General features: G+C 52.9%; 1 protein-coding gene and 1 non-coding gene across 2 annotated transcripts in view; both read left to right on the forward strand.

Moving 5' to 3' along the window:
- The first annotated feature begins 787 nt into the window (after window positions 1-787).
- LOC143433504 (uncharacterized) overlaps window positions 788-25230 on the forward strand; it is a 218376-nt gene continuing 193933 nt past the window's right edge. Inside the window, exons 1-2 of the mRNA XM_076910844.1 lie at window positions 788-1101; window positions 22727-22912. Of these exons, the coding sequence (XP_076766959.1) occupies window positions 911-1101; window positions 22727-22912 (377 nt within the window). The 5' untranslated portion in view covers window positions 788-910. The remainder of the gene's footprint in view (window positions 1102-22726; window positions 22913-25230) is intronic.
- Trnaf-gaa (transfer RNA phenylalanine (anticodon GAA)) lies at window positions 11857-11929 on the forward strand. Its single transcript has one exon. It is a non-coding gene; the product is annotated as a tRNA-Phe (tRNA).

Genomic DNA, 25230 nt, shown 5'->3' on the forward strand with positions numbered 1-25230 from the left:
TCCGCAGCGTCGATCCCGTGGCAAAAAGTACGAGGCAGTAGCGTCTATAAGAGCTAATCAATTGGTCGCAGTGACAGCTCCGTTCCGCCCGCGCGAGTGACACGAAGGACGCTTAGTCAAGGACCGCGACGATCCTCAGCTCGCATCGCAAGAACCGATCGGTTCGAAGTGACCGCGAGAAAATGACATCGATCCTTCTCTCGATTAAACACCTCCTCGACTATCCAATTTCGAAGGACCACGCACTCCTCGCACGATCGCAATCTTCAAAACAAACGCGCTAGTCGAGCATCGTTCCGAACAAGCCCGTTCCATCTGTCCCCGAATGATGCACCCTGGTCCCGCGAACTCCAGCAGAAGCTTCGTGTCGCCCGTATCACCCGAGGCGAGATTCCGCGCGATCGAATCCACGGTTTGACGGTCGCGAGGATGCAGCAGGGCAGCGTGGGCGACGGGGACCCGAACCAGCGGCGCTCGCCAAAGAGCTCGACGCAGAGCGACGCCGACGGCCGGGTCCGCGTGAAAGTCGAGGCGCCTGAGTCCTCAGAGGCGTCGTTCGAGGTCAAACGAGAGCCCCAGGACGAGTACCATCCGGTTCACCAGGAGTACCACTACGACAGGAAGCCGATCGTGCCCTCGATGAAGCTCGACGGTAACCAGGAGCTGGTTGGCCAGTGTCAACCGCCTCAGCAAGGCTACCAGCGACCAGTGAGCAGCAATCTGGCGAATTCTTACGGGTTCGCCCATTTCTACGGGCACTCAGCCATGCTACCGCCGTCGTTCCCCAGCGCAAGACCGTCCCCGGATCGCAAGATCGAGGAGCACGATCACGAACAGGAACGATACAGAGTGCCCGTGTCCGGTGCACCGAGTGACAGTGTTTATCTGCATCACGATCATACTCCTAGGTATGAGATTGGTGATTATCATGGGAAAGGGTATCACGGGATGTCGTACGCCGCGTTCCGACCGTCCATGCAGCACCGTGCGGGGATCTACGGTGGGCATCAGAATAGTAGTAGCTACAGGGCCGCGCAGTATCAGAACCGGAAACGCAAATGGAGCGGCGCTGCGCTACGCGGAATGCCGCCGTCGATGCCTGTGAGTCTCTTTACCTACGATTCCTTGTTACACGTTCGCTGTATATTATCGTTCTTGGTGAGCTCTGCGAGGGGCTGACGATCGTTTCGAGGTGAACGATTTGGGTTTTTATCGTATACGTTTCTGCTGGGACGAGGAGAGAATTTTTTTTGGGAACGATCTATGCTCTGCGTTAGGGTTCTAGGATTGATCAAGGGTTGTTCTCGACGATCGACGAATTTCGTCGGGCAGAGACTAATAACGACTGGCCCCTTCGAAGCTCGATCACCTGCTCGTTGCGCACCGGTTCGAACTCGTGTCCGACTCGTTAATATCGACACGCGGTCGAAGAATACCCTTTGTTCGGGACGCGGAAGCGACCCGCGTTTTTACTTGCGCATCATTTTTAATTGTATCCGGCGTTAATGATGTATCGAACGCCGCTCTCTTTTGTTCCGAGCGTCGACGCGGCGTAAACAAAAGCGCGCGCATTATGTAAGCGAGGCGTGTTTGTTAATCCGCGTTGGATATTCCGCGTATCTCGCGTGGACCGTTCTGGCGTCCCTCCAGCTCTCGATCTATCGAGTGAAGAACGCCTTCTCGGGGATGTAATTCGCCTCCATTTAATAGCCACGGAATCGAAACGCTCGCTCGACCCGCAGGTACGACTCCGCGCGACGACAGAGGGACGCGTGGGTTAATGAAATCGAACGGAAAGTTCGGAATCGCGCGACCAAAAATTACGACCGGTCCGTGGCCGAAATTACAGTGATTACACGCTGCGTGTCGGTTTGGCGCCTCAGGGTGGAAGACTCCGCCGCAGCGGAGAACGGAACCAGATGCCGCGATGCTGGGGGATGATCGAGAGCGTGGAACGGTTTGCTCAACGATTATTATAATATCGCTGGATTAAAATAGATACGCGTGTGGCGGGCGAGTCCTGGCGACTTCTGGTCTGGCGATCCTCCGTCCGACCGCATTACGTATTCTATCGTTATATAATGCTCGACCAGCCGCGTGGTTACTTTACAAATTACGCGAACGGTGGCCAGGCTACCGCGCGGTTCGATTAAATTCAAATTGCCCGCGCGGTCCGCTCACGAGCGTCCCCGCCGCCCCACAAGATCGACGCGCGCCCTTTCTCCCTCTCTCAGATCGCGAAGGGAACGTGACTGGGAAGTGGGTCACTGACAGCCGTGTCATTTGGGTCGTACTGGCCCAACCACTGAATGCATTCGGGAATTACCATGTTAGTCACGATCGTAAAACGACCGGGTTTATAATGCTCGACCATGAAGCTGGGTATACTGGGCTTCTCTATCTGGTTTACTCGCTCCAACCGGTTTGCGGATGCTGCGATTAGCTGAAAATGCTCTTTTCTCTTCTGGTTCGCGCAATACGTCATCGGCATCATATCGAGAAGCGAGGGCTTATCAAACATCCGAGGAGCGTTCCGCGACCTCTAATTGGTCCCCGTATTTATTGCGAGGGCATCGCGAGAGCGGCTTTGCTCGCGACGCAAAGAGGAATTACCGCTCGCCCCGGCCCAGAAGCTAACGATCGACCACAGTGGCTGTCGTCCGTTTAGGCGTCCTGTGATCGCAGCACCGCGCCAAATCGGGTCGACGGCGGCCAACAGTTCCTCCGCGCCACCGAAACTGTCCAAGGTGGATGCCGCGTAGATGCACGCTCATCTGCATACCGTTTCCTCTCTCTAACGACCGTTCATCTTCCGCGGCGGGACGCACGCACCTGTATCGAGATAACGCGCACGCCGCACCGTGCACCAAGCGGCGAATAAGGGCATTGAATCGGCGCCGATCCCCTCGCCTTTCCTCCGGGCTAGGCTCCTCGCCTCGCGGATAACCGCGGCTCGCTCTATAAATTTCGCGGCGGGAAACTCGCGCACCTGCGCGCGGCTACCTCGAATCGATCTCGATCGAGTGGGATCGATTTCCGTGCTGGAAGATCGGCTGCGATCTTCACTGTCGAACCGCGTGGCGCGCGCGTCGCGTCGAAATTCGAACGCTACGCGTCGTAACGCCTAACCTCGAGGCTACCTGTTCACCAATCGTTCATCGTCATTAGGAAAAACAATCTCCGCCATCAAGTCACGGTTGTTCTACAAGTTACACGTCGATGATCCGCGATGTTGCACGGCGATTGCACCCTCCAATCGATCTCGATCGAGTGGGATCGATTTCCGTGGTGGAAGATCGGCTGCGATCTTCACTGTCGAACCGCGTGGCGCGCCCGTCGCGTCGAAATTCGAACGCTACGCGTCGTAACGCCTAACCTCGAGGCTACCTGTTCACCAATCGTTTGTCGTCATTAGGAAAAACAATCTCCGCCATTAAGTCACGGTTGTTCTACAAATTACACGTCGATGATCCGCGATGTTACACGGCGATTGCACCCGCGAATCGCTCGACGGTTTACCCAACAGATTGCGGGATACTCTAAAAGCGAGTCTCGCGAGGAGGAATCGAGAAGGTAACGGGAGGGAGCCACGTAGAACCGCGTGCAAAGTGCCTGCATCCGTGCATACGCTTCGCGTCGATGTCGGCGCAGCTGGTGCAACAACTTGTCAGTCGACGCGCAGAGGAAAGGTTAAAGGCTGGTGGAGATGAGTCGTACGGTCAATCGGAATCGATCACGAGTCGCTGTGGTGGTTTTGGTCCCGATCGATCCCGTTACTGGCCACTGTGGACAGCTCGTTTAATAATTTCGTTACTACCATGCGAACTCGCGTTACATTCGATATTAACTATTGTGGCGTTGATAAGGAGGATTACGGAAGCGATTGGGGGTGGTTGATGCAACTGGAAGACTGCTGGTCGCTCGTAGACGCGTCGCGTGGGTACGCACGCTACGCAACCGCGATCTCCATAATCGCAGGCAGCTTAATTATGCGTCTAACTGTAAAACATTGTGCCCTCGGTGGTTGGATCGAACAGTATCCTTTTGATACGCGTAATTAAACGCTCGACGAGCGGCCGTTGCCGGTAATTACTCTGCTGCGTAACTCGAACGGTTTGCCGTGCGCCGTGTAAATAACCACGTCGGATGAATATTCAGGGAACGTCGCGCAATTACGACCGATACACTTGGCTAGTTAATAAATCAGTGGAAGAAGCCCCGCTTCGTTAGCTCCGCTGGTTTCCCAACAGGAAGCCACCGCGTCGCGATTCGTCGCCGCGACCAGGATCGCGTGTCCCTCGCTCGCGAAAGAGTCACCTCGCAGGAGGAGCACGCGGATGGATCGCTTCCCAAAGCGCGGCGCGGATTCAGCTACGCGCGAAACCAAAGTGGCAGCATCGTGCTCGCGGCGCCGCCTGGGGCGTTCGAAATCGACGACTCTGACGATGACGCGCTAAACGCGCGCGAGCAAAGTATAACCTGCCCCAGCCGCGTTACTCGACGCGAAACCGCGTCGATTTGCAAATAACGCTGTCGCGAGAGGGAGAGAGGGGGTCGACGACGACGAAAGAAAGGCGTTGTTTCGCGCGGACGGGCCGTTGCTCCGAGCGATTCCGCTCGCCAGATGCGTTTCGCAACCGTGGGCCTACCTGAGAGGGACCTGAGAGGGGCCCCCGCTCGATCGCGCGCCGCAACACATGGCGCTGCGTGACGCGAGGCAGAGCCAGGCCCTCGTGACCGAGCTTTAATTGAGAGGAGCCGCGATCCGCCTCCCTTATTCCCTCGATCTCGCTGGCTTTTTCGAGGGAACGCGTCTCGAACGATCGCCTCGTGTATCAAGCGACGGTTACCAGCCGCTGACGCATCAATCACGAGCTACGGGCCCGCTTCGTGGCACGGGGCAATTCGAAATTACGTTTCACAATGACGCGGGCCATATGTTTATATTAGGCGTGTTCGCGTCCGTTCGAAATACGTGGATACGTGGAACCTGGACTGGCGGATAACGGGTTCAAACGAACGGGCTGATGCATCGAAGACGAATCAAGAGCTGGTCGACGATGTTTGGATACAGTTAGACAACCGTCTAATGCGTTGCGTGTGATAGATGATGATAGAGGTTAGGCAGACGTTGTTCACGAAGATGGATAGCGGGGGACTGATTCTTCGCTCTCGAGATATTGTACAACTCTGATATTGTCGTTTGTTATCTGCCGGGAGTTTTAAACAGCCGAGTGGTAGAGTGGGGCACGGTTAATGGCGCGAGATTTATAGACTAATATGTACATGTTACGATGCAGGGGCCGTAACACAATGGCGGATAACGTACTGCTCTTCCCTTTTGTTGTAATTCGTCCGACAGCTAGTTTTATTTCGAGGCAGCGCTGCGCGAGGCTCCCTTCGGATCATTACACGCCACTGTGCTTCGTGCACTTGCGCGTTTTTCATTTTTCCTTGTAACCCTCGTTAAATACTCGGAGAACTGTCTCTTATTTCGCAATCGCGTCTATCGCGTCCTTTCTCACGTTTGATTACGGTCGCGTCGATAGATTTCGTGTATTATACCGGTCGTTTCACAGCTGGTCAGCAATTCGAGCGTAAAAGGGCGCCCCTGCACGGATGGCTTTCCGAGTTTCATCGCGTCCGCCCCTAACAGACGCCACGCGCCTTTCGTCGTTAACAAAGGCACCAGACGACGCGCGTTCGTTGTCGCATCGCTTGGAATTGCTTCTGAAACTTTTCTGCTCGACGCGAGACGGGGGAAGGATCCGGAATCGCTGCATTTCCGGATCGTAAAACGATTTAAGCGCGCGCCGCGAATCCGTAGAAAATGGCACGCCTCGTGTCTTTCCATTTTTCAATGCGAATCCCAGTCGCTGCAACGCTGTCTCAAATATATGGAACTCACGGTTAAAACGTGATACAGTTTATTTATGGTTTTTGTTCATGGTTCGTGTTTACTGGGTCAGATAGTGGGCATCTGTGCGTCGTTCGCAGCACTGCACGGCTGTTGAAGTTGGACAAAGTTGTAAATAATTCAGTGGAGATAGCTGAAATATTATTAGAAGGAGTTAGATCTATTTTGTGGATGCAATCTTTACAATCTGATAATTCTTACTACCGCGAGCCTTCGGGAGACTTTCTTACGGCGTTCAACCACCTGTAATTCCTTCGAGCAGTTAAACATAGCGCTCGCCGTAATTACAGTCCTAGTTTTTGGACGGGGATAAAAAAGCAGCTCCCTTAATTGTCCATTCGACGTCCCAAGTAGGAATTCAGCTACTTGCGTAATTAGCCATTCACGGTAGGAATACGAGCGTTTGTTTCGAAACGGCTCTCTCGGATGCGCGCGGCCATTCACCGTGGTCCCATCGCGGATCGTCGAATTAACGACAAGCGGATCGTGACGAAAAGAGCGCGCGATGCCATTATCGCGAGACGAGCAATCTCTCGATGATACACGAGATTCCCCTTCGATACGCGTGCTTTTACCTTGTCACTCGCATGTGGCGCATGAATAATTAATGGCGCTGCCGTTTTCACGTTTCTCTCTTTGCGTCGAAGCGCGATCGTTCCACGTGTGTTTCCGCTATTGAAAAAAAAAGCACGCGACCGACACGGCTGGTCGCGCCTCGCGTAATCGACACGATTCAATGAGTAACACTCTCGAAAATCACCTTCGTCGATCTGTCAGTAATAATATTTGCATTACGCGAGATGACTAATATTCGACGGTATTCGATTCTGGTTCGGCTGAGACACCACTGCTGGTCGCAGGAGCGCCAAAAGGACGCGGAAAGGACGCGATGGTCGAGGCGTGTTCGACTGTACGCGGTGACAGGGTAGAAACAGAGAGAATCGCCACGTGAAAAGGAAGGTACATAACGAGGAATAAATAATTAGCGTGTGGCTTCAGGGTTGCGGTTTTACCGCACACGCGCGTGTCCCATGCCTGTCCACGGCTGACGTCCCGTCCTTTAATAAGAACTGGGGCTGCTGTCCACCCCTCACGCGCTGAATTGCTGCTCGACTCGCGTAACGGGCGATTTCCCTTCGAGGAGGACGAGAGGCTTCCTCAAGGTATCGTCCCGTTTTTTCATTAACTCCGCTTCTATCGTCCCTGATATTTGCAGAAGGGGTTGCGATGCTCTTCGAGTAGAACGGTAACAGCGAACTCTCGCTCCTTCGAAATCGATCTCGTAGCTGTGGTTACTATTTTGAATAAAATTACACCCGTTCGACGTTGATCTCTACTACGAAGTGGGACTGATTTGAGCAGGCACTTGTTGCTCGACAAAAGTCGGTACACTTTGCTACTTTCACTGGAGGGAATATACGTACGTGTGCGTTACCAGGCTCCCTTCACTTGAACAGCTCTGTATCCTGGCGATCACGGTTGCGCTTTGATTACCTCGAACGAATCTTTCGTGGTCGCAGCTGTAATTATACCGTCTCTCGATCGAATGGTCCAAGTAGAGCGGCTCGTCCCTCGAAGTCCGTGTCTTTCACCGGGCAACGGAGTAGTCGAGGATAGGCGAAACGCCTCCGGTTTGGCCGTTCTGGTCGGTTCGACGGCTCCGAGGGAAGCCTGGATTTACTTTGTTGCGTTTACGAGCGAAATTTGTAATGGTAATACGGCGAGACGTAACGATGAGATCCGCGGCGAAGAGGTTTCACGGCTGACTGCGCGTAATTGCGCGAAAAGGAGCGGAAAAAAAAGAGAGAAACGAAAGAAAAGAAAACGGAACGGGATTATATGCAGTTCCATGTAAATGCGACGCGTCGTTAGGTTAGGAGACTGTCTCGAGCCCATTGGGATTGTCTTTTTTTCATTCTCGATCGGGGGCATGTACTCGTTGGCGGAAGGAAGCGCTCGTAACGCCACATAATTACGTCTTAAGTATCGTCGAATTAAATTTCAAAATCCTGGGGATATCCTTCTGCCAGCCATTAGAAGCGGCAATTACCATTAATTTGTCCGTGGCGAATGGTAATTAAGTTTTTGTTCACGGGTTCACGTCGAAGAAACGTCGATACGCCCGTGCGCGGAATCACCGCCGTGTTTCCCATATATCCTCCTCAATTACGACTGCAGCCCCTCGACCTTAGCCATGCGAAGCGTCTCCGCGAGGACCCGTGGATCGAAACCGACACGCACGAATATCTCTCGCGTACCTCGATCGTGGATCCTGCTCCCGTGCCTGTCGATCGCGTCCGCCGTTTAAAACGGACGCCAGAACGTCGAGCGAGGGATCACGCGAACGCGTGCCTCGATACTGCGTGCCGATTTTCCCGATCGCGTTTCAAACGCTCCGCGTCGAGCCGTTCCGCGGGACGTTTGATCGATCGCTACTTAGACGCGACCTATGACTCGAGCTCGGCTATTCGACGATACGTGGGGAATAATCGTAGCCTCGAAAATGGAGCGGTTTTTACGGTTTCGACGGGGGTAAGTGGAGGAGTTATCTGCCGCGAGGAGGCTCGCGAGAGAAGGAAGGAGCCGTGGACAATGCACGTTACATTGATTCTTTACGAGGCCACTTACTTAGATAGCGGCCCCGGCGTTGTAAGCGAGCGAAGGTTATTGTAATGCGGCTAACGTTGCACACCAACGACGATTACGTTACAAAGACACGGAACGGCCGCTTACCGGCTTGGCCACTACCACGCTTTACGATCGCTGACACCTACCGACCCGCCAGCGATCCCTGCCATTATGATCACGGCCATTAAAGTAATTGATGCTGTTTAGAGGAGATACGCTTCTCCTCCGGGTTTGACCCCTGCGACGCAGGGTGTCCGCGCATCGCGTTTCGATTCGAATAATTTCGATCGATCCGCCAGAGAATCTCGCGTCGAACCGCGTGGAGGACGTCTGCGAACATGGTGATCGAATATTAATTCTTTGCAAATGTGTCTGACGAGTCGAGTATTTTTTACTCGCGGCAATTTTAAACGAGACTCAACGGAAGATCGTTTGAAACAATCGCAGCGAGCAACTCCGGTTACCTCGCGCGTACACAGGATCTCGATCCCCCGGTTCCACGACGGCTCGCTTCTCAACATAACGAGCAGATATGGTGGCTGGTCAAACACGAGCCCGCGATTCTTTATGGGGCCATTAAACGCGTTCAGAGTCATAGTCGCATGGTAAACATTATTATAATCGGGCTAGCGTTCACGGGGCCCTGACGATTACTTTACGAAGGCACGGTACGTCCGCTTCAAGGTCGCGATTCCGCTTTACGAGCGCTGACACCTAGCAGAGTTCGTGCTCGCCCAGATATTACGAGTCTCGAGATATTTCCAGTAATCGATGCCAGCATTAAACATGGCGGTCCGCTGTCCCCGCTGGTCCCGCGTCTTCAGACGTTTTACAGTGCCGTTGTTATTTTTCACGCACCCCTTCGCGAGACTTCACCCACGGATATCGACGTTCGATCCTCGATTGAACGTCACTTCGCGTGGACGTACGGTACTCTTCTTACATTCGATGCTGTTCCATCAAAAGCACTTCGTATCCTGTTTCATGAATTTGATGCTTTTAATTATGATTTTTATACGATTAATATATTCGATGTTTTTGTCGAGACACAGTCGAACGAGTTGCTTTCGCGAGAGTTGATTGGATAGTTCGAAGAAACGTCGAACGGTCACGACGTTACCTTGGCGGCACGCGTACTTCCGGAATACGTGTCATCGCTCGTGGTGTCTTCCCCCGTCGTTCACCAGGCGCGCTACCGTGGCCGCTATATTTAGAAAATGGATTCCTCGCGCAGAAGTTCATCCATCCCAGGACGACGAGGGGTTCTTTGTTGGCGTCAAACTTGTTCACGTCTTATATGGACGTCGATTAACCCTTCGCCGGATAAAGTGGAAGGTGTATCGACGATACCCTCTCCGAGGCTATAACGTTTTTCAGCGATCGTAGTTTGCGCAATTTACCAGGATTTTTCGAACGGATAAACGAAGGACTTAATCCCTCTCTATGCGAGTGGTTCGAACTTCGCATGCTTCTTTCTCATCTCTACAATATCAACTCGAAAGCATCACCCTCAAAACGACACTCTGCGACATCTTATCATTCCTCATCCCTTCAACTCCGCTTATCTTACATTCACGTGCACCACGCTCGCGAAACTAAAAAAAAAAAGAAATGTCACATCGCAAGAAGCGTAGCTGGATCGTTTCGCGCCTCTCCTTCAAGCGGAGATCTAATAATTCCTCACAAAACGACACTCTGCGACATCTCGTCATTCCTCATCCCTTCAACTCCGCTTATCTCACATCTACGTGCACCACGCTCGCGAAACTAAAAAAAAAGAAATGTCACGTCGCAAGAAGCGTAGCTGGATCGTTTCGCGCCTCTCCTTCAAGCGAAGATCTAATAATTCCTCACAAAACGACACTCTGCGACATCTCGTCATTCCTCATCCTTCAACTCCGTCCTTCAACTCCGCTTATCTTACATTCGCGTGCACCACGCTCGCGAAACTAAAAAAAAAAAGAAATGTCACATCGCAAGAAGCATAGCTGGAGCGTTTCGCGCCTCTCCACCAAGCGAAGATATAATAATTCCTCATCCCCCTGGAGCCGTCTCGAACGACTTCATCTCCCCGTCGGCGATGTTCGTCGCGACATCGTCTACCCCGCGGTGGCTGTTGCTGTAGCCGCAGGATTTAAGGACGACGGGTGTGCGCCGCGTAGGCGGCTGCCCGCGGGCCGGTGTAAACCGAGCTTTACGGCGCTCGTGGCCCCGTCGATCGTGAGATCGTATTAGAGCGGCGCGTCGGCGCCGAGTTCGGCTTTTAGGTTCGACGGTGTTGCGTCGATGGGGTGTCGAGGGGTGTGGGACGCGGTCGAAGAATTGTGCCGTTCTCTGGAACGAGGGTACGAGAGGGGAGGACGCGGAGGGATATGAGCCACGTCGTGGAGGATCGTCGATGCAGCGTGATAAAGGCGAGAGGAAGAGGAACAGCGGCGGGAGGGTTGGACAGAGAGGAGCGCGGAGTCAGTGGGAGTGGGAGCGAGACGGAGGAACGAAGGGCACATGGAAGGAACAGCGTGTAACGATGTATCAAGCTGTTGCGCCCCTGGCGTGTCCGGCAATGGTGGATCGTCGCTTTGAGCTGGACCGCGCGCCGCTTCGGCTCTGCATCATGCCTTTACACGCTCCCAATGCCCAAACGAGGGACGATAATGCCTCGCTCTCGTCTTGTTCCCGCGCATAGACACTATTAATTTCGTATCCCTCGGCCGCGCGCGTGCACGACCCTGTCCCGACGTCGGGACCGACACACGGGCCCCGTAGCGTTCGATTGACTCGTTTCGGTCGGATACCCGCGCGTCGTCTCTTCTAAACCCTTCGTCCTCGTCCCAGGACGATTTTCGACCCGCCTCGAAGTCATTACCGCGATCACGTCCTTCGAACGCTGCGAAATTGCGTACGTAGTGCCGGGTAATACCTCGCGTAGACGCTGCACTCGCATCGGTGTCTCGATCGCGAGGGTACAAGTGCACGCTGGCGATTGGAATTTAAATTTCGAACGATTACGCGCGGGTAATATCGCGATACGGACGTTCACGCGAGTGGTAATAGTATGTAATATGCGAGATGCGATTAAAATAGAACACGTAGAAATGGTTGGGGAAAAATTGCTGATCGATAGTCGCGCGTTGTAGTATGCGTTGGTACTTGCTTGTATACGTTAGTGAGAGTTATGACTCACTCGTGATTATGCTACGGTTAATTTTTTTTTTTTATATATATGTGCACGTATTAGAAACACCCTTATTATCTTTTATTCTCAGCTTGTATTATGTTCTTATAAAGTATTATGTGCACGAGTATACCGTGCCGAAATAGCTCAGTTGGGAGAGCGTTAGACTGAAGATCTAAATGTCCCCGGTTCAATCCCGGGTTTCGGCAATTTCTTTTTCTTTTTTTCCTTTTTTTTTTTTGCATCGTCTACAAGTTATTTTTCTCTGCTACTTCTCAGAGAAGGCAACGCTTTGCTTCAAGTTCTGGAATTGACGATTACGCGCACTTGTGGGTACATTTCCATCGTTTTTTTACGAAACTTCCCGGGGCCACTGTACCTGTATTCGAGAACTATTAATATTAATAACGATGTTTGCCGTAATATATTCGCGAAATATCCGCGGACTCGAAAGCAATACACTTTCATTTCCAATTAGCGAACGGCCGTTAATTAAAATACTATTCGAATCGAAGCATGTTTACGAACCGATTAAAAACGCGCGATTTTAGGTATAACATTTCGCGTCGCCGTGACGTTCGGATACGTCGGGTAATAGGAGTCCAATTAGCGGAGGCCAATTACCGATCGTTTGCTAAAATTTCGTTCCAATAAACCGAGCTCCACTGGCGCTGCTCAACAATCGTCGAGGCGGCCGCATAACGCGCAGCAGTTTTTCGTTACTTAAAAAACCACAATTAAACTTGGTATTCGCTAGACTCGTCCTCCTCACTTGTTAACGCGGTTAGATTAAAGTTTCCGTTCGGCTGCCGATGAATTCCATTAATTATGCCGTAAACCTCCAACTACAACATATGTATACATATATATATATACGATGGATCGAGAACGATACGTGATTAATACCGTGAAAAGATCGAAAGATCGTTGCGTTGCGTGTGACGTCGCGACCCCCGCGTCTAAACGGTCAGCCGCGATAATCTCGCGGGCCTGGTCCTGTTCTCCAGTATGGATACCATTAATTTCGTGTCCCTCCGCGCACCGCCGCGGCTTGTTTTTTCGATTGACTCGTTTATCTCGCTTTCCGCCGATTTCGCCGTAATTAGAAGCCTCGATAGGGGATTAATTCGTCGAATGCCGCGGAGATCGCGCGGGCAGATAAAATAGCTCGTGTACCACGACCGCTGTTGGGTTAGACTCGTACGCCCCGGTGCGCTGGCTCGAGTTTTCTTTGTGGAAAGTTCGAGTGGCAATTATCAGCTCCCGTTGAAAGTTCCTGCGGTCTTTGATCGAGTGTAACTAGATTACATAAAGTGGGCACCAGTAACAACGCACTTCCGGTTGCACGACGGAGATGATGATGGCGTGTCGGTGCCTTCGGATGCACCCCTCTTAATTACACGGCTGTGGGCTCGAGTGCAAAAAAACCGCGTACACCTTTCTCGATCGCGAGCGTAGAAACATTCTGAATCGAAAGATCGAAGAAGTAAACTGCCACGTTGATCGCGATCAACCACGCGTGGACATCCGTACGATGCTGGCGCCATTGTGTCCGCGACGCTTCAACCCTGAACAGAAGCGCGCGCGTAGACGCAACGACGCGCTGACAGGTGCTCTCGGCCGATCGTTCGTGTTTTTCGCGCGCGCCAGGCGTGGACACGCACGTGAACGCCCGCAGCCGATGAATGCGTGCGGGGAAACCCGTGCGTACGGTTCGCACGTGCCACGCACGCCGTCACGCTTGGCAAGTTCCTCCTGCCGACGCGTCGCAACGGCCTCCTCGCAGCTCGCGAAACGGGATCCCCGTTCGAGGATCGATCGGAAGTACGCTCGATTGGTCGAGCACAGTTCGTTCTTGCGATTTCCTGCAAAACGATGCCAATCCGCTAATCAGTCTTCTTCACGTACGCTCGAGAAGTTTAGAACGTTCGTGGCTGTCGAGAGATGCATGTCGCACGACGAAAGCTTTTAATATCAATTAAGGCAGTATCGAAATTAATTTTTCATATGCAAAATACTCTGTCCACATTGCTGTCGCTCTGTTTTCATAAAAAAAAACCGCCAAGGGTAACGATACCATCGAGATAACCGCAATTTCCTGAACACCCAGACGAAATGGTGGTCGCGGACGTAACACGACGCGTGGTACACCCGAACTCGGTCCGTAGAAAGGCAGGCAACCCTTGCAACTTCGGTAAACGGGGGTTCGCGACGGGTGGAGTGGTAAAGGGTCCACGGAACAGAGAGAGAAAGAGGAGAAGGACCAGAGAGAAAGGGTATCCTGTTGTCATGGTCCCTGATGCTCCATTATTGATTAAAGATGGCTCGCTGGTTGGATGGATGGATGGGCGGCTGAGTCGTGGCGCCATTTTAATATGCGCAATTATAATGTGTACCCAGAGCCTCGGGGGATGATGCGAGCCGGGTCACGATAGGGGGCGGGCGAAGGACGCGTCGTCGATGTTCCCGGTGACCCTGCTCCTTGAAACCCGCTCGCCTTCTTTGTTTGCCTCGAAATCAGAGGGGAACCGCGTAATTGAGGAGTTAATTAGGACGCGTTCGGTGCTTTAATTGGCTTCCCCATCGCTGGTCCATGCTCGCTGGTTTGCAATTCGGTTCTCGAGGCTCGCCTCCACTGCTCCTCGCGAGTTCTCAACAGGTTGCACGTATCCCACTATCGCGAGAGAAAGGTTGTCTCCTCTCGTCTCTACGATCGACTGAGTCGTAGATGTAAAACAGAAAATGTTCTTTGAAATTCTACGCGTTTTTTGTATTGTACGATCGAACGTGTCGACTGTGTTTCCAAGGCGGTGGAAGAAGCCTCGTGAATTTTACACGCGAGAAACTCTTCCGCGGGAGAAAATGCACGCGATACGTTCTCCAGGCCGAGTCGTTTCCCCGTGGGTGGAAAGTTTGCTTCGAGGGGCGGTGATTACGCGGCGCGAGGGTTGTACGGTTCGGTATCGGGAGAGATAACGGCGGCGACAGCTCGTTAACGTCGCGCGTTGGGGTGCGGAGCGTCCTCGCGACCCTCGATGGCATCCGCGGGCGTACGCAGCGGCCACAATGCCAGTAATAGGAGAATCGATGCGTGTTGTGTGCGACTCGATTCTGAAGTCACTCAAATTCCACGTTGTTCACCTGGTGGTCACTTAATAAGACCGCGTTGCATTCTTGGAACGCTTGTAAATTCTGTTCGGATAATCGCGTAATTGCAATCGTACAGTCGCAAACGGATTTTTTCACAAACATTTGAAGTTGGCGTTACCCATTGCGAGCGAAATATTCGTCTAATTACTGGAAAGGAAAATCAACAACCACCGCTGGGGAAAAAATGTGTTACAGCAGAAACGCGGAGGCTGGTGCTTTGATAGTAAACAGTTGATATTATAAACAAAGAAACTAGCCACCGGAAATCTGCTCGCGTAATGAAATTTCCTCGTGCTCGCGGAGCGTTGCTGGACGAGTAATATTACACACAACACGGCGCACTGGCCGTGCAACAATGAAGTACGGTATTCCAGTTTCGTAGGAGGTCCGCTGTATTCGGTTCCCCTTTGATTCTTCGGGTAACGTCGTTCTCTTTGAGTCGCGTAACGAAGAGCTTCCCGCGTTAATGAGGATAAAAGTCTTTTCAAAGCTGGACAATGCGTGCTTTCCACCGTGGAAACAGCAGAGCGCGTTAATGGCATCGAAATCCAACGCGACGATAAATACTACGACAATCATTGTCTCAAAATGTCATTTGGACTCACGAAAAAAACAAATAAAACGCCGCAATTCTCTTGGTCGCAAGTTTGAAAACGTTTCAATTCGCCAAGAGCAAAAGGCAATTCCAGCGTTTAATTCGCGGCGCGTCGCAACCCACGCCTCGTGTATTTCACGCTCGCTGCAATATTAATCCGCGCTCGCGTGGCTCGCTGAAACGCAGAAAGAGAGAGAGAGAGGAGGAGAGAAAAATTGCGCGCGTACCACCCTAGGTGCGGCCGCGCGCGTCGAGGAAAGGATAATGAATAAAATGGTAAATAACGACGCTAGGGGAGGATCGTACCGACGCGCGGTCCCGCGTTTTTCCATCCGCTTCGTCCTTCCACGGCATTATCGCATCTCTTATTTAAGCGCGTGTGTACGCCACGCAATGCCGCGGACCGTTCGATAGGTCGCCGATACGAGTCCTCCGCGAGGATAATAACCGCCCTCGCGGTAATAGCAATCGCGAGCTCCTCCTGAAGACCTATCGAGCGATACGCGCGTTAAAAATGTCCCCTCTGGAGAGAGAGTGTTTCTGTGGGAACGTTTTCGTCGCTGACTTCGAGTCTCTCAAATCTCTTTTGCGTTCAAGCAAAACTCAGAACTTTGCTTGATACTCCACGCTATTTAATCGTGGTACTTCAAACAATGTTGCGATACACTTGCGCGTAAGAAGCATCGAGATCTCTCGAACGAAACGGCAGGTTCTTCTCACGATCAGAAGCTCCACCGCTGGGCAGGATCCAGCGGCGCTGGCTCGCGGAAGCGGAAGCGTCCTCCTGGTCCCGTGCGCGAGTTTTACCGAGCGTGGACCGCGCTTGCCGCGCACTACATAAGCTCGCGCTCGTTTGTAACAGTAAACGCGCGATAGGGTACGCGGGTTGGTACCTTTCCCGCGTAAACAGCCATTTATACGTTCCGAGGCGGTAATGGCGGTAATATATCCAGCGAGCGGCGCGTTAATAGGCAATAAGCGCGAGGCGGCCGCGGCAGAATGCCATTCGCCCGGCAGAAAATTCCCGTTTTCCGAGATGGAGCGATCGGTGGCGATCGGTGCCGGCTGGCTATGACTCACGTCGACTCGATCGATCGCGGGTGACCGCTCGAGCGCGCGGCGCTTCAATTTTCCCGCAGCCACGCACGCGCAGGCCAATAATTACGTTCCGCGTCGGGAAACGTCAATCTCTCACCGCCTTTCCCCGTCTTCCCTTCCCTCTTCCTTGCTTTCTTTCTGCCTTTCCTCGAGCTGGCGGGGCCGCGATTCCCGCGGACGCGTCTTGAATTATTATCAAGTTCTCGCGGATGGATAATTTGCATGACCGTTCGCGGAGGATGGAGCCGCGCGAGCAGCGGCGATCAACGGCCGCTGAGAGGCGCAGCGTGTCCGCTCGTTGGATCTTTTTATCTCTACCCCTTTATCGCGTTTAGTCATCGATGTGAATTTTTTGTCCCGCTGGCTGGTTTCGAATACGAATGGATACTTTCAGCGTGTCCTGGTCCCTGCAACCTTATCAATAAAGTATAATATAATATTCGAGTAATAACAGATTGAGCCGTCGGGAGGCTGGTCGAGGTATTAAAAAAAGTCGTCTAGTTATGAAAGTGGGGAAAAAAATATGCGAGCTCCGTTATTCTACAAATTCCACGCGACTCGATCGAGCGTGACAATTATCTCGTCCCACATCTAAATGGCCACGCTCACTCTGGTCCCCAACTCGCGCGCGATTATTCAGAATTCGCGGCGTACGCTTGGTGAAAAAGAAATAGAAACCGAGCCTGCGAGCATCCCTCTTACTCATCGTCGCGATGGTCCCAATTACCGCAACCCTCGCAGTTCATCGAGCTGAAAGAAGAAAAGAAAAGAGCGACCCATCGAGAGGAGGCACGCGAGCGGAGAACAGCCGCGATGGCAATCTGCGCGGCCACGGTCGCGTCGAATTAATTGCTCGTCGCGGTCTCTTGTCACGGTGACGCGCGACAGCCCCGCTCGGTTTTGTCGTCGGTAATTACCGTGGACGCGAGGTGGGCGGCGCGTGGCGTGTCGCACGCGCTCCGCTCGCGAGCGGACGCCGCGACGCGTCGCGCCGCATCAGATAAACCCGCTTAACCGCTCGTGTCCCCGCTCGAGTGAATTGAAAACCGTGGCCGCCGATCGCCGCGTGTCACCGTGTTGCGTGCGCGTCAACCGTGGACGATCGCGTCCTCAGAATTTCACGCTCGTTACCCCCGCGTTTAACCTCCGCACCGGATAAGCGCGCGGTCGTTGTCACGCGTGGTGTACCGCGGCCCTTTTCTCCTTCCTCCTTCGTTCTTGCACAGAGAGAAACGGTTCGACGAAAATTCGTGCGATCTGTGTGACGAATGGTCTTCGTGGCAGCGAAGATCTCTTTCTCGTTGGTCTGTGCGACTCTGAGGATAATTGTCGCAGCTGTCGCAGCTTCCAGATCTCGCAGATACCACTGGCTCGATGATTCACTAATAAACGTACGCGTTTTCTCTCGTTGGTACGTCTACACGTACGTCTACTTCAATATTGTTATCCTTGAAAAAGAATTATTGCAAAGCTCATCGAGTCTTTCAAATGGACTCCACGAGACAAAAGTGACAGGCGTCATCTGGGTACCGAAAGTCGAAAAAATCGTCAAAAAAATCTGTGAAATGACTGGTCGAAACGTTTCCACGTGTCCCTCTTACGGAAACCAAGCGAGAAAACCATGATGCTCGCTATTATCGCGCGTACGATCGACGCGACAGGGAAAATAGCCACGGGACACGGTCCAGCGAGACACTATCGACCAGTGCGATCGATCGACGCGGCAAAGGTCGAGGATGATCCGAGGTCTACCGTCACTTTTAGGCGTGTACACGTCAGTGGCAGCGTGTCCAGTCGAAATCGTTGGCTGTCGCGAGATCGCACAGCCGCGTAATGGCTCTCTAAAGCGCCCAATTAGTCGACGTTGTCCACTGCGGAGGGTACACCAGTGACGTCAGTGTTCTCCAGGCGCTGTCTTCGAGGCAGCGCTGGGACGCGACGCGCGGTCAGCGCTTCGATCGAGGGGTCTCCGATGGAATTTCTCGAGGTTTCTTGTCGAAAATATCCTTTGGCGAAGCCTCCTCTCCTGCATGCCTCGAGAGTCGATTACTTGACGAGGTTCGAGACAAAAAACGTGAGAGGTACACGCGCGTGCACGTGTCTCCGCTACGAGGATCCAAAGTACCTACACAACGACAGTCGTAATAGGAGAAATTTTCGTAGAATTCCCAGCCGTGTTTTCTAGAAGCTGGCGAGCGTTATTGCATTCCAATGCGCGCGTTCCGAGGCAAAAACGGCGGATCGCTTTATAAGCTTCTTATTTAACCATCTGCGGAGAGCACGGCTTTAACGACGTCGGTGATTAAGCGCGCAACTTCTGCTGTAAGGAATACTTTATTACATACACGCACGCTGCGTGCGGAGTTGAGCGATGGACGCGGCGTACGTTCAGTTCCTCGAAAGTGTCCAACGCTTGGAAAAATCGGACGCTCTCGCCGCGCAGAACTTCGAGCTATCGATCACACGCGTCTTACCGATTTGCAGAGAGCCACGCGCGTATCCAGCGATCCACTTTCCCGGATCTACGAACGTAGAAACGCATACGATTATCGAAAATCTCGAGGTTTCCCTCGATCAGACATGGTCGATCCGACGTGTTTACAGTCCGCACCAAAGTGTTTTATTCCCATCGCTACGATCATCGCGCTGTCCGTTTCTCTCGAGGCTGCTTGATGAAGTAGTTTGGCTCGCGTTTATCTCGCTGGGCCATCCTTACTTGGTCGTTACCAGACGCTCGTTGCAAATTTTCGTTGCGTCGCGTTGGCCAGCTGCGTCATCAGCAACCCTCTCTTCTAAGGCAATCGCGACAATTTCTCCAAGCCACGCGTTCCAAGCTGAATTCCCTCGACTTTTACTGGAAACGCTCTCCAAATCGAGACGACGACACGTCGCCACGGATGACGTCGCACGTGTATTACAGCGATCCTGTGGAGCCTCGTAACGGACCCGCAAGCGAACGTGTTAATAACTCGGTCCGCACGGGTGAGCCGGAGAAATCGTTCCGCGGCGAAGAAGTAGGATCGCATTAGAGGATCCGGGAGGCTCTCGATTAATGTGACAGAGCAAACGATCGTCGAGAAAGGGGAAGATGAAACGATAGAACGGAATTCGTGGTTTTTGCGCGGTGGCACGCGCGTTTCTTCGCCGCGGACACGAGGAGGCCCGATCGTGGCGCGAGGGGCCCGTGTCACGAGTGACGTGTCGCGATCCGCGCCAGTTTTTGCCGCCACGGTGGAAGGACACGGCTACGTGTGCGGTGGGTTAATGTTCTGTGAAATTGAGCCAGGCCAGGGCAATTCCGTTCTTTAGCCGCTGTCGCGCGCGTTCCAATTAAACGCGACTGACATTCCTCCGCGCGAAAGGTTACCGTTACCATTAGCCGAACGAATTCGCCAGAGCGAACGTTCCGAGAACTTTTCGAAGGAGTCGCCGGTTTAGCTAAATCACGCGTACTATGGTCGAGATTTCGATCGATCGCAGCGAAGAATCGAGTCGATGGCCCGCGAGGTCCTCGTTTCCATCGTCGAGAATGATATCGGTACGGGCGCACGAATCAATTTGCCGGATCGCGATCGATAACCGCTCGCTCGCAACGTGCAATCTGTCCTGCCGTGTAATTATGCCCGGGGCCCGTTTTAATGGGCTCTTAAGCGACGAATATCGATCACGTGGCGAGCCTGCGGGTCAAATTGCCAGCGGAGGCCTCGCGGATAAATCATCCGACGATTCGACCCGTTAATTTCCTGCTCTTTAAATCCGTGGCCACGCTCGAGCCTCGTTTCCGGTCCAACGATCCTGCGCGTTGTCGCGCGACGCTCTGCTGAGGGTCTCTCGAGGGGTTCTCGAAAAGAATTCGTAAAGGTCGCTGGGCACCTATTTTCGGTAGATGAGCGTAGATCATCGTTACGATCTCTCGCGAGGCTATCGCGAGCGAGCGTCGCGAGTAGGGGACGCTGATTAATCGTAAGGCAAATATTTGGCCAGATAAGATAGGCAGCGCGACGCGTCTGCTTTGGTTAGCAGAGCGCAGGATGCTGACTCGCGGCGGTGGAATCTGAAAAATCCCGCGCCACGTTTCCCGGGGCACGAAAATAGGCCGTCGATATTACACGTGCCACGGAGAGGCGAGTAGAGCTCGATGCGAAGTGTACGGATCCTCGTAACGACGTGTTAAAGATCGCCGCGCGGCGATCGAGGGTTGGGTTTCGATGGCTGATCGAAAAAGAAATCTGTTGTACTATGATGTCATTGTTGGCGCGCGCGATATTAGAAGATCCGTGGTGGAGTTTAACGACGCCTTTACTGCGTCGTATAAGATCGGGTGGTGCACAGGGTGGCACACGGGCGACGATTCGCCTAGCTATTGTTAAGTCTGACTTGCGCGCGAAATACCGCTGGGCAAGGATTCTGGTATTTTTACATTGGCGATTTTTATTGCGTTTTTATTCATGCGCAACTAAATTCTCTGCTCTTCGAGAGAACAGCTACGATGCGCGAATGATTGTTCGCTAAAGTGTCGCAGTCCGTACGAGTTGTCGCGAGAAAAATGGCGGGACCAGAGCAGAGACTCCCAAAAGCAGTCGCAGCAAGGTCGTTGGAGCGATTTCCGGTACGCGGCTGGTCCACGACGCGCAGAATGCCCGTCGATAAACAGAAAATAACAGAAGCGTCCGAGGCTCGTACGAAGTAGCGTTAACTCACCAACTTTAGGAGTTTGTTATTCCGGTTCCGCCGTTAACTCCCGCGAGCCAGCGACACGAGACATTCGCCAGACCACCGCGGAACGGGCCAGCACCCCTCCCAGCGTCTCCTCGCGCGAGACCTTCCGGCGTGTCGTGACCGATCGAGTCGCGACTCGAAAATAACCGAAACACGCGATGATACCTCTTGGCGTCCTTCTGACGCAACACCATTCTGACCCAAATGGATCTGTAACGTCCAACGACGACGGATTTCTGATGCACCCGCGTCACGCTCCGTCGAGTTCCTCGCAGCCTCGATCGCCGTCGCGTTAATTTATTCTACGCGCTTGTTGTAGAGCGTGGAATGCGTTGCGATTCCTTGCGAGACCTTGGGATTTGCGAAACTATCTCTGCGTTAACAATTATCCGCTATAACTCATAACTCTGCTCTCAATCCTCGTTACGGATCTTTCGTTTCCTGATCTGATTTACAGCTGGAAGAAAAAATGTGGAAAAATTCTGAGTTACAGTCTTCGATTCTAAAAGAAGCTGAACGTTCGTGGCAAAGCGGAAAATAGGAGGCGAGTCGTGGGCAACAAAGGCGCGACGTTGTATCTCGTCGCGATCGCAGAACCCAGACGCGACGGCCATTTTGTCCCGCCGCGTCAATGGGAATAATCGCGCGGAATTCGTGTCGTTCGCGGCAGGACGATCAAAAGCTCTTTACGCATTTACCACCGTGGCTCCTTTTCAGCCGTCCGGCTGCCCCTGTCCCCTTTATAAGAACCACCGTACAATGGACCACACGCATACCAGCGACCTCGAAGCGATTGCGCTTCTTACGGGGTCAGGGACGCGTGTCATCCATCTTGGAGGGCCTCATATTCACCCGGTGACACTAATGCCTGCCCTCCGCCACGGTCCAGCTTTATCTCAGCGCTAGAACGCGCACGCCAAGATCCTTTTTCTTCCCGCGACGGGCAATTCTCTCGATGACAGCCAAACGGTCCTCGTCGTCTTCGAAAATTGGCCCTCAGGGTGGCTCCTCGATCGTCTCAAAGGGTTCGATAAGCTCGACGATCCTTTTTTCCCGCTGATATGTTGCGTAGGACAGTTATCTGCGCGATAAATTGTCTCTTGAAACGTTCGAGATGCTTGTCTGAATTATGCCCCTCTTTTTCTCTGCTCTTATCGCGAGGGGTGCAATTGCGGGGTCGACAGGGTGTCGGTTTTCCGGAGTAAATCATTGGTTTTTGTCACGGAGATGTTTGCGTTGAGAGTTTCGAGGGGTTGTCAGGGTTTTTGGGGACTAAATGACGGCGCTGTGATATATGTCTGCGATTTATCAAGAGGCGATTTGTCGAAAGCAATATTATTACGATGACAAGCATTTCGACGATACTTTTGACGAGAAATAATTAATTACAGCTTTCCGCGATTTTAATTCACAATCGAATCTTAATGAAATCGAAATGTTACAGTGGCCAACGTGGTTCTACCGACCAGACTTCCCTCTGCCCGGTCCACTGCCAACCAGCCACGTCCCAAACGCCAGCAGTGTTCCAACTTCGTCGGCTCTGTGCGCGAAACCGCTCCCGGACGCGCCCAAGCCACCCGACTTTCTCACCAGCAGCAAGATTCACGGACAGACCCCGACAATATGCACGGTAAGATGATTCACGGAATATTTTCGCCGCGCTACAACTCGAAGTGTACCTCATCGTGCTATCTATAGACGAAAATTTCACATTTCGCTGGAGAATCGCGGCTCCTTGAATTTTTGAGCGAGGCCACGGCCTCGATGCGCCATCCTCCGCGTAAATGGTACCGCGACAAGCGGTACCAGACCGCGTCGACGCTCGATACTTAACAAGATCATTCGAGGCGGGCTGCTCTGTAATTACCGCGAGTGTACATACGTCGACGACGCGTAATTTCCATCGAGAACAGCTACCTTTTCGAGCTAATTCGAGGTGACTAATTTCGCGGGAGCCTCGCATGGGGCGCGCGCAGGTGACACAGAGGAAATTCGTGCGGCGACACGGAGGGTCCGCTCGTCTCGCGACGCGTAATTAGCCACGAAGGAACACCAGTTACCAGGGCTTCCTCTTTTAAATATTCCGTCGGCGTGCGCAGGAGCCGAAAGTAAAATATGCAGGGAGCGAGCGTTGCGTGGATGTCGCGCGGCGCCCGCCCCGTGTTACGCGTCGAATTAACTTGTCGAAGACGGACCAGCGCGAGCCTGCAGATTGATACGTTGCGTTTCAACGCGATCTGGTGATCGATAATCAGCTGGCCGTGGTGGAGGCTCGTTACGATGCCGTTATTAAAATTCCCGCCGGGACCGCGCTGTCGCCAGCGCTGAAATTACCCGCTGATTGATCGCCAAGCCGCTTTGCGAAACGCGCGGTCGTCGCGCGGAAAATGCTGGACAAGGTGAACGCTTTGCGCGCTGAATTTCCTTGCGCGAGTGTAAGGCGTTAATTACGCGAGAATTCGTATCGTCGACGCGAAGTGAAAACCCTCCGAGTCCACGTGAAACAAAGTGCAAAGCATTCATACCTTTGCTCTCCATTCGAGGCTACCAAAAGTGGTGCACAGACTAGAAAAATGGCAATTGTCAACCCTTCGCATTTGAAACTAATTCCTGAGAATCGATCGATATTCAATTTCCACTTTTGTCGCGCACGCTGACACCACGCGAGGGTGGTTCGCAGAAGCGGTACCAATTGGTCGCGTGGAACCAATGATGGCCGTTCGCCAGGTATCGAAGGGTGCGCGGCAGGCGAAGCGGCTCCCCTGAAACGATAAAACCGCGTGGGCGCTCGCGGCTCGTTAGGACGCTGTCGTTGGCCCCTCGTTAGCAACGATGCCAACAAATGATTTAAATATAATACTTAATAACGCGGGAACGCGTGGCACCAGGGTGTATTCAATGGGCCGCGCGGACTTTTGTTTCTCGATTATTGCTATCCCGCCGCGTAAATCGTGTCCCGCGATATTAATGGCGCGCGCGCGCGCGCGCGCGCACGAGGCGAGCAGTCGCGGCAGCGATCAATCTCGTTGTCACAATTAAACGCGCCGCATCGTCGAGTCGAAGAATAATTTATATCCGGCTAACCCACACGCGCAAGCATCAGAAACTGTTCGCGCAAGTTCCCTGGGTTTCCGTTTGCGGACGTCGCGGCGGCGGTCGCGGCTTTCCGGTTGGAAAAAGGATCGTGTTCGAGGACGTTCTCGCTCGTGATTTATACCGTTGCAACCAAATGTATGATTTATTCGCTCGCGACGATGGAACGGGGTTCCAATAACTTTCCCCTCGCCTGTTGTCGAACGGACAATATTTCCGTTGTTAACTATCGATCCCACCGGTGTTTTATTGCTTTTTAACGAGCAATATTTGCTCGATTCATCGTCCGGTCAATATTGCTCGTAATACGCATTATAATTGAGATGATATATCGCGGGGTGTGTTTGCGTAAGTATAAACGCTGTTCTGAAAGCTTTCAGCGAGCACTCGAAGGGTGTCTAAAAAAAGATCCGCGAGTACGTCCAATAAAGTATGAAAGTCCGTGGAGCGACCAACGGCAGGCGCGTTTCAATTCCCTGGGTAATGGTATTAGCTTTTCCGCGTTAATCAAAATCGCCAGCCGCCCATTAATCCGCCGCGAGATCCGCGGTCTTCACTCGCGGCGAAGAAAGCGGCCAGTGGAACGCGGCGTCCGCTCCGCGAGTTTGATTAATGTTAAACCTCGGGTCCGACCCGCCGAATAATTGCCTCCCAGATTAATTGTCTCCCAGATTAATTGTCTTTTGATGGGCCGCACGGTTGTCCGTGTTTTATTTATGCCGGTTCGCGCGGCCCGGTAATTGAAAGTCAAAATGGCGGGGACCACGCCGCGAGCGACGGCCACTGTAAATATCCGCTGCTTAGAATCGCGTGCGCGGACGCGATCGTACACCACCGCGGCCAATTTGTTTCGCG

The sequence above is a fragment of the Xylocopa sonorina genome, chromosome 3, assembly GCF_050948175.1.
Source record: "Xylocopa sonorina isolate GNS202 chromosome 3, iyXylSono1_principal, whole genome shotgun sequence".
Lineage (NCBI taxonomy): Eukaryota > Metazoa > Arthropoda > Insecta > Hymenoptera > Apidae > Xylocopa > Xylocopa sonorina.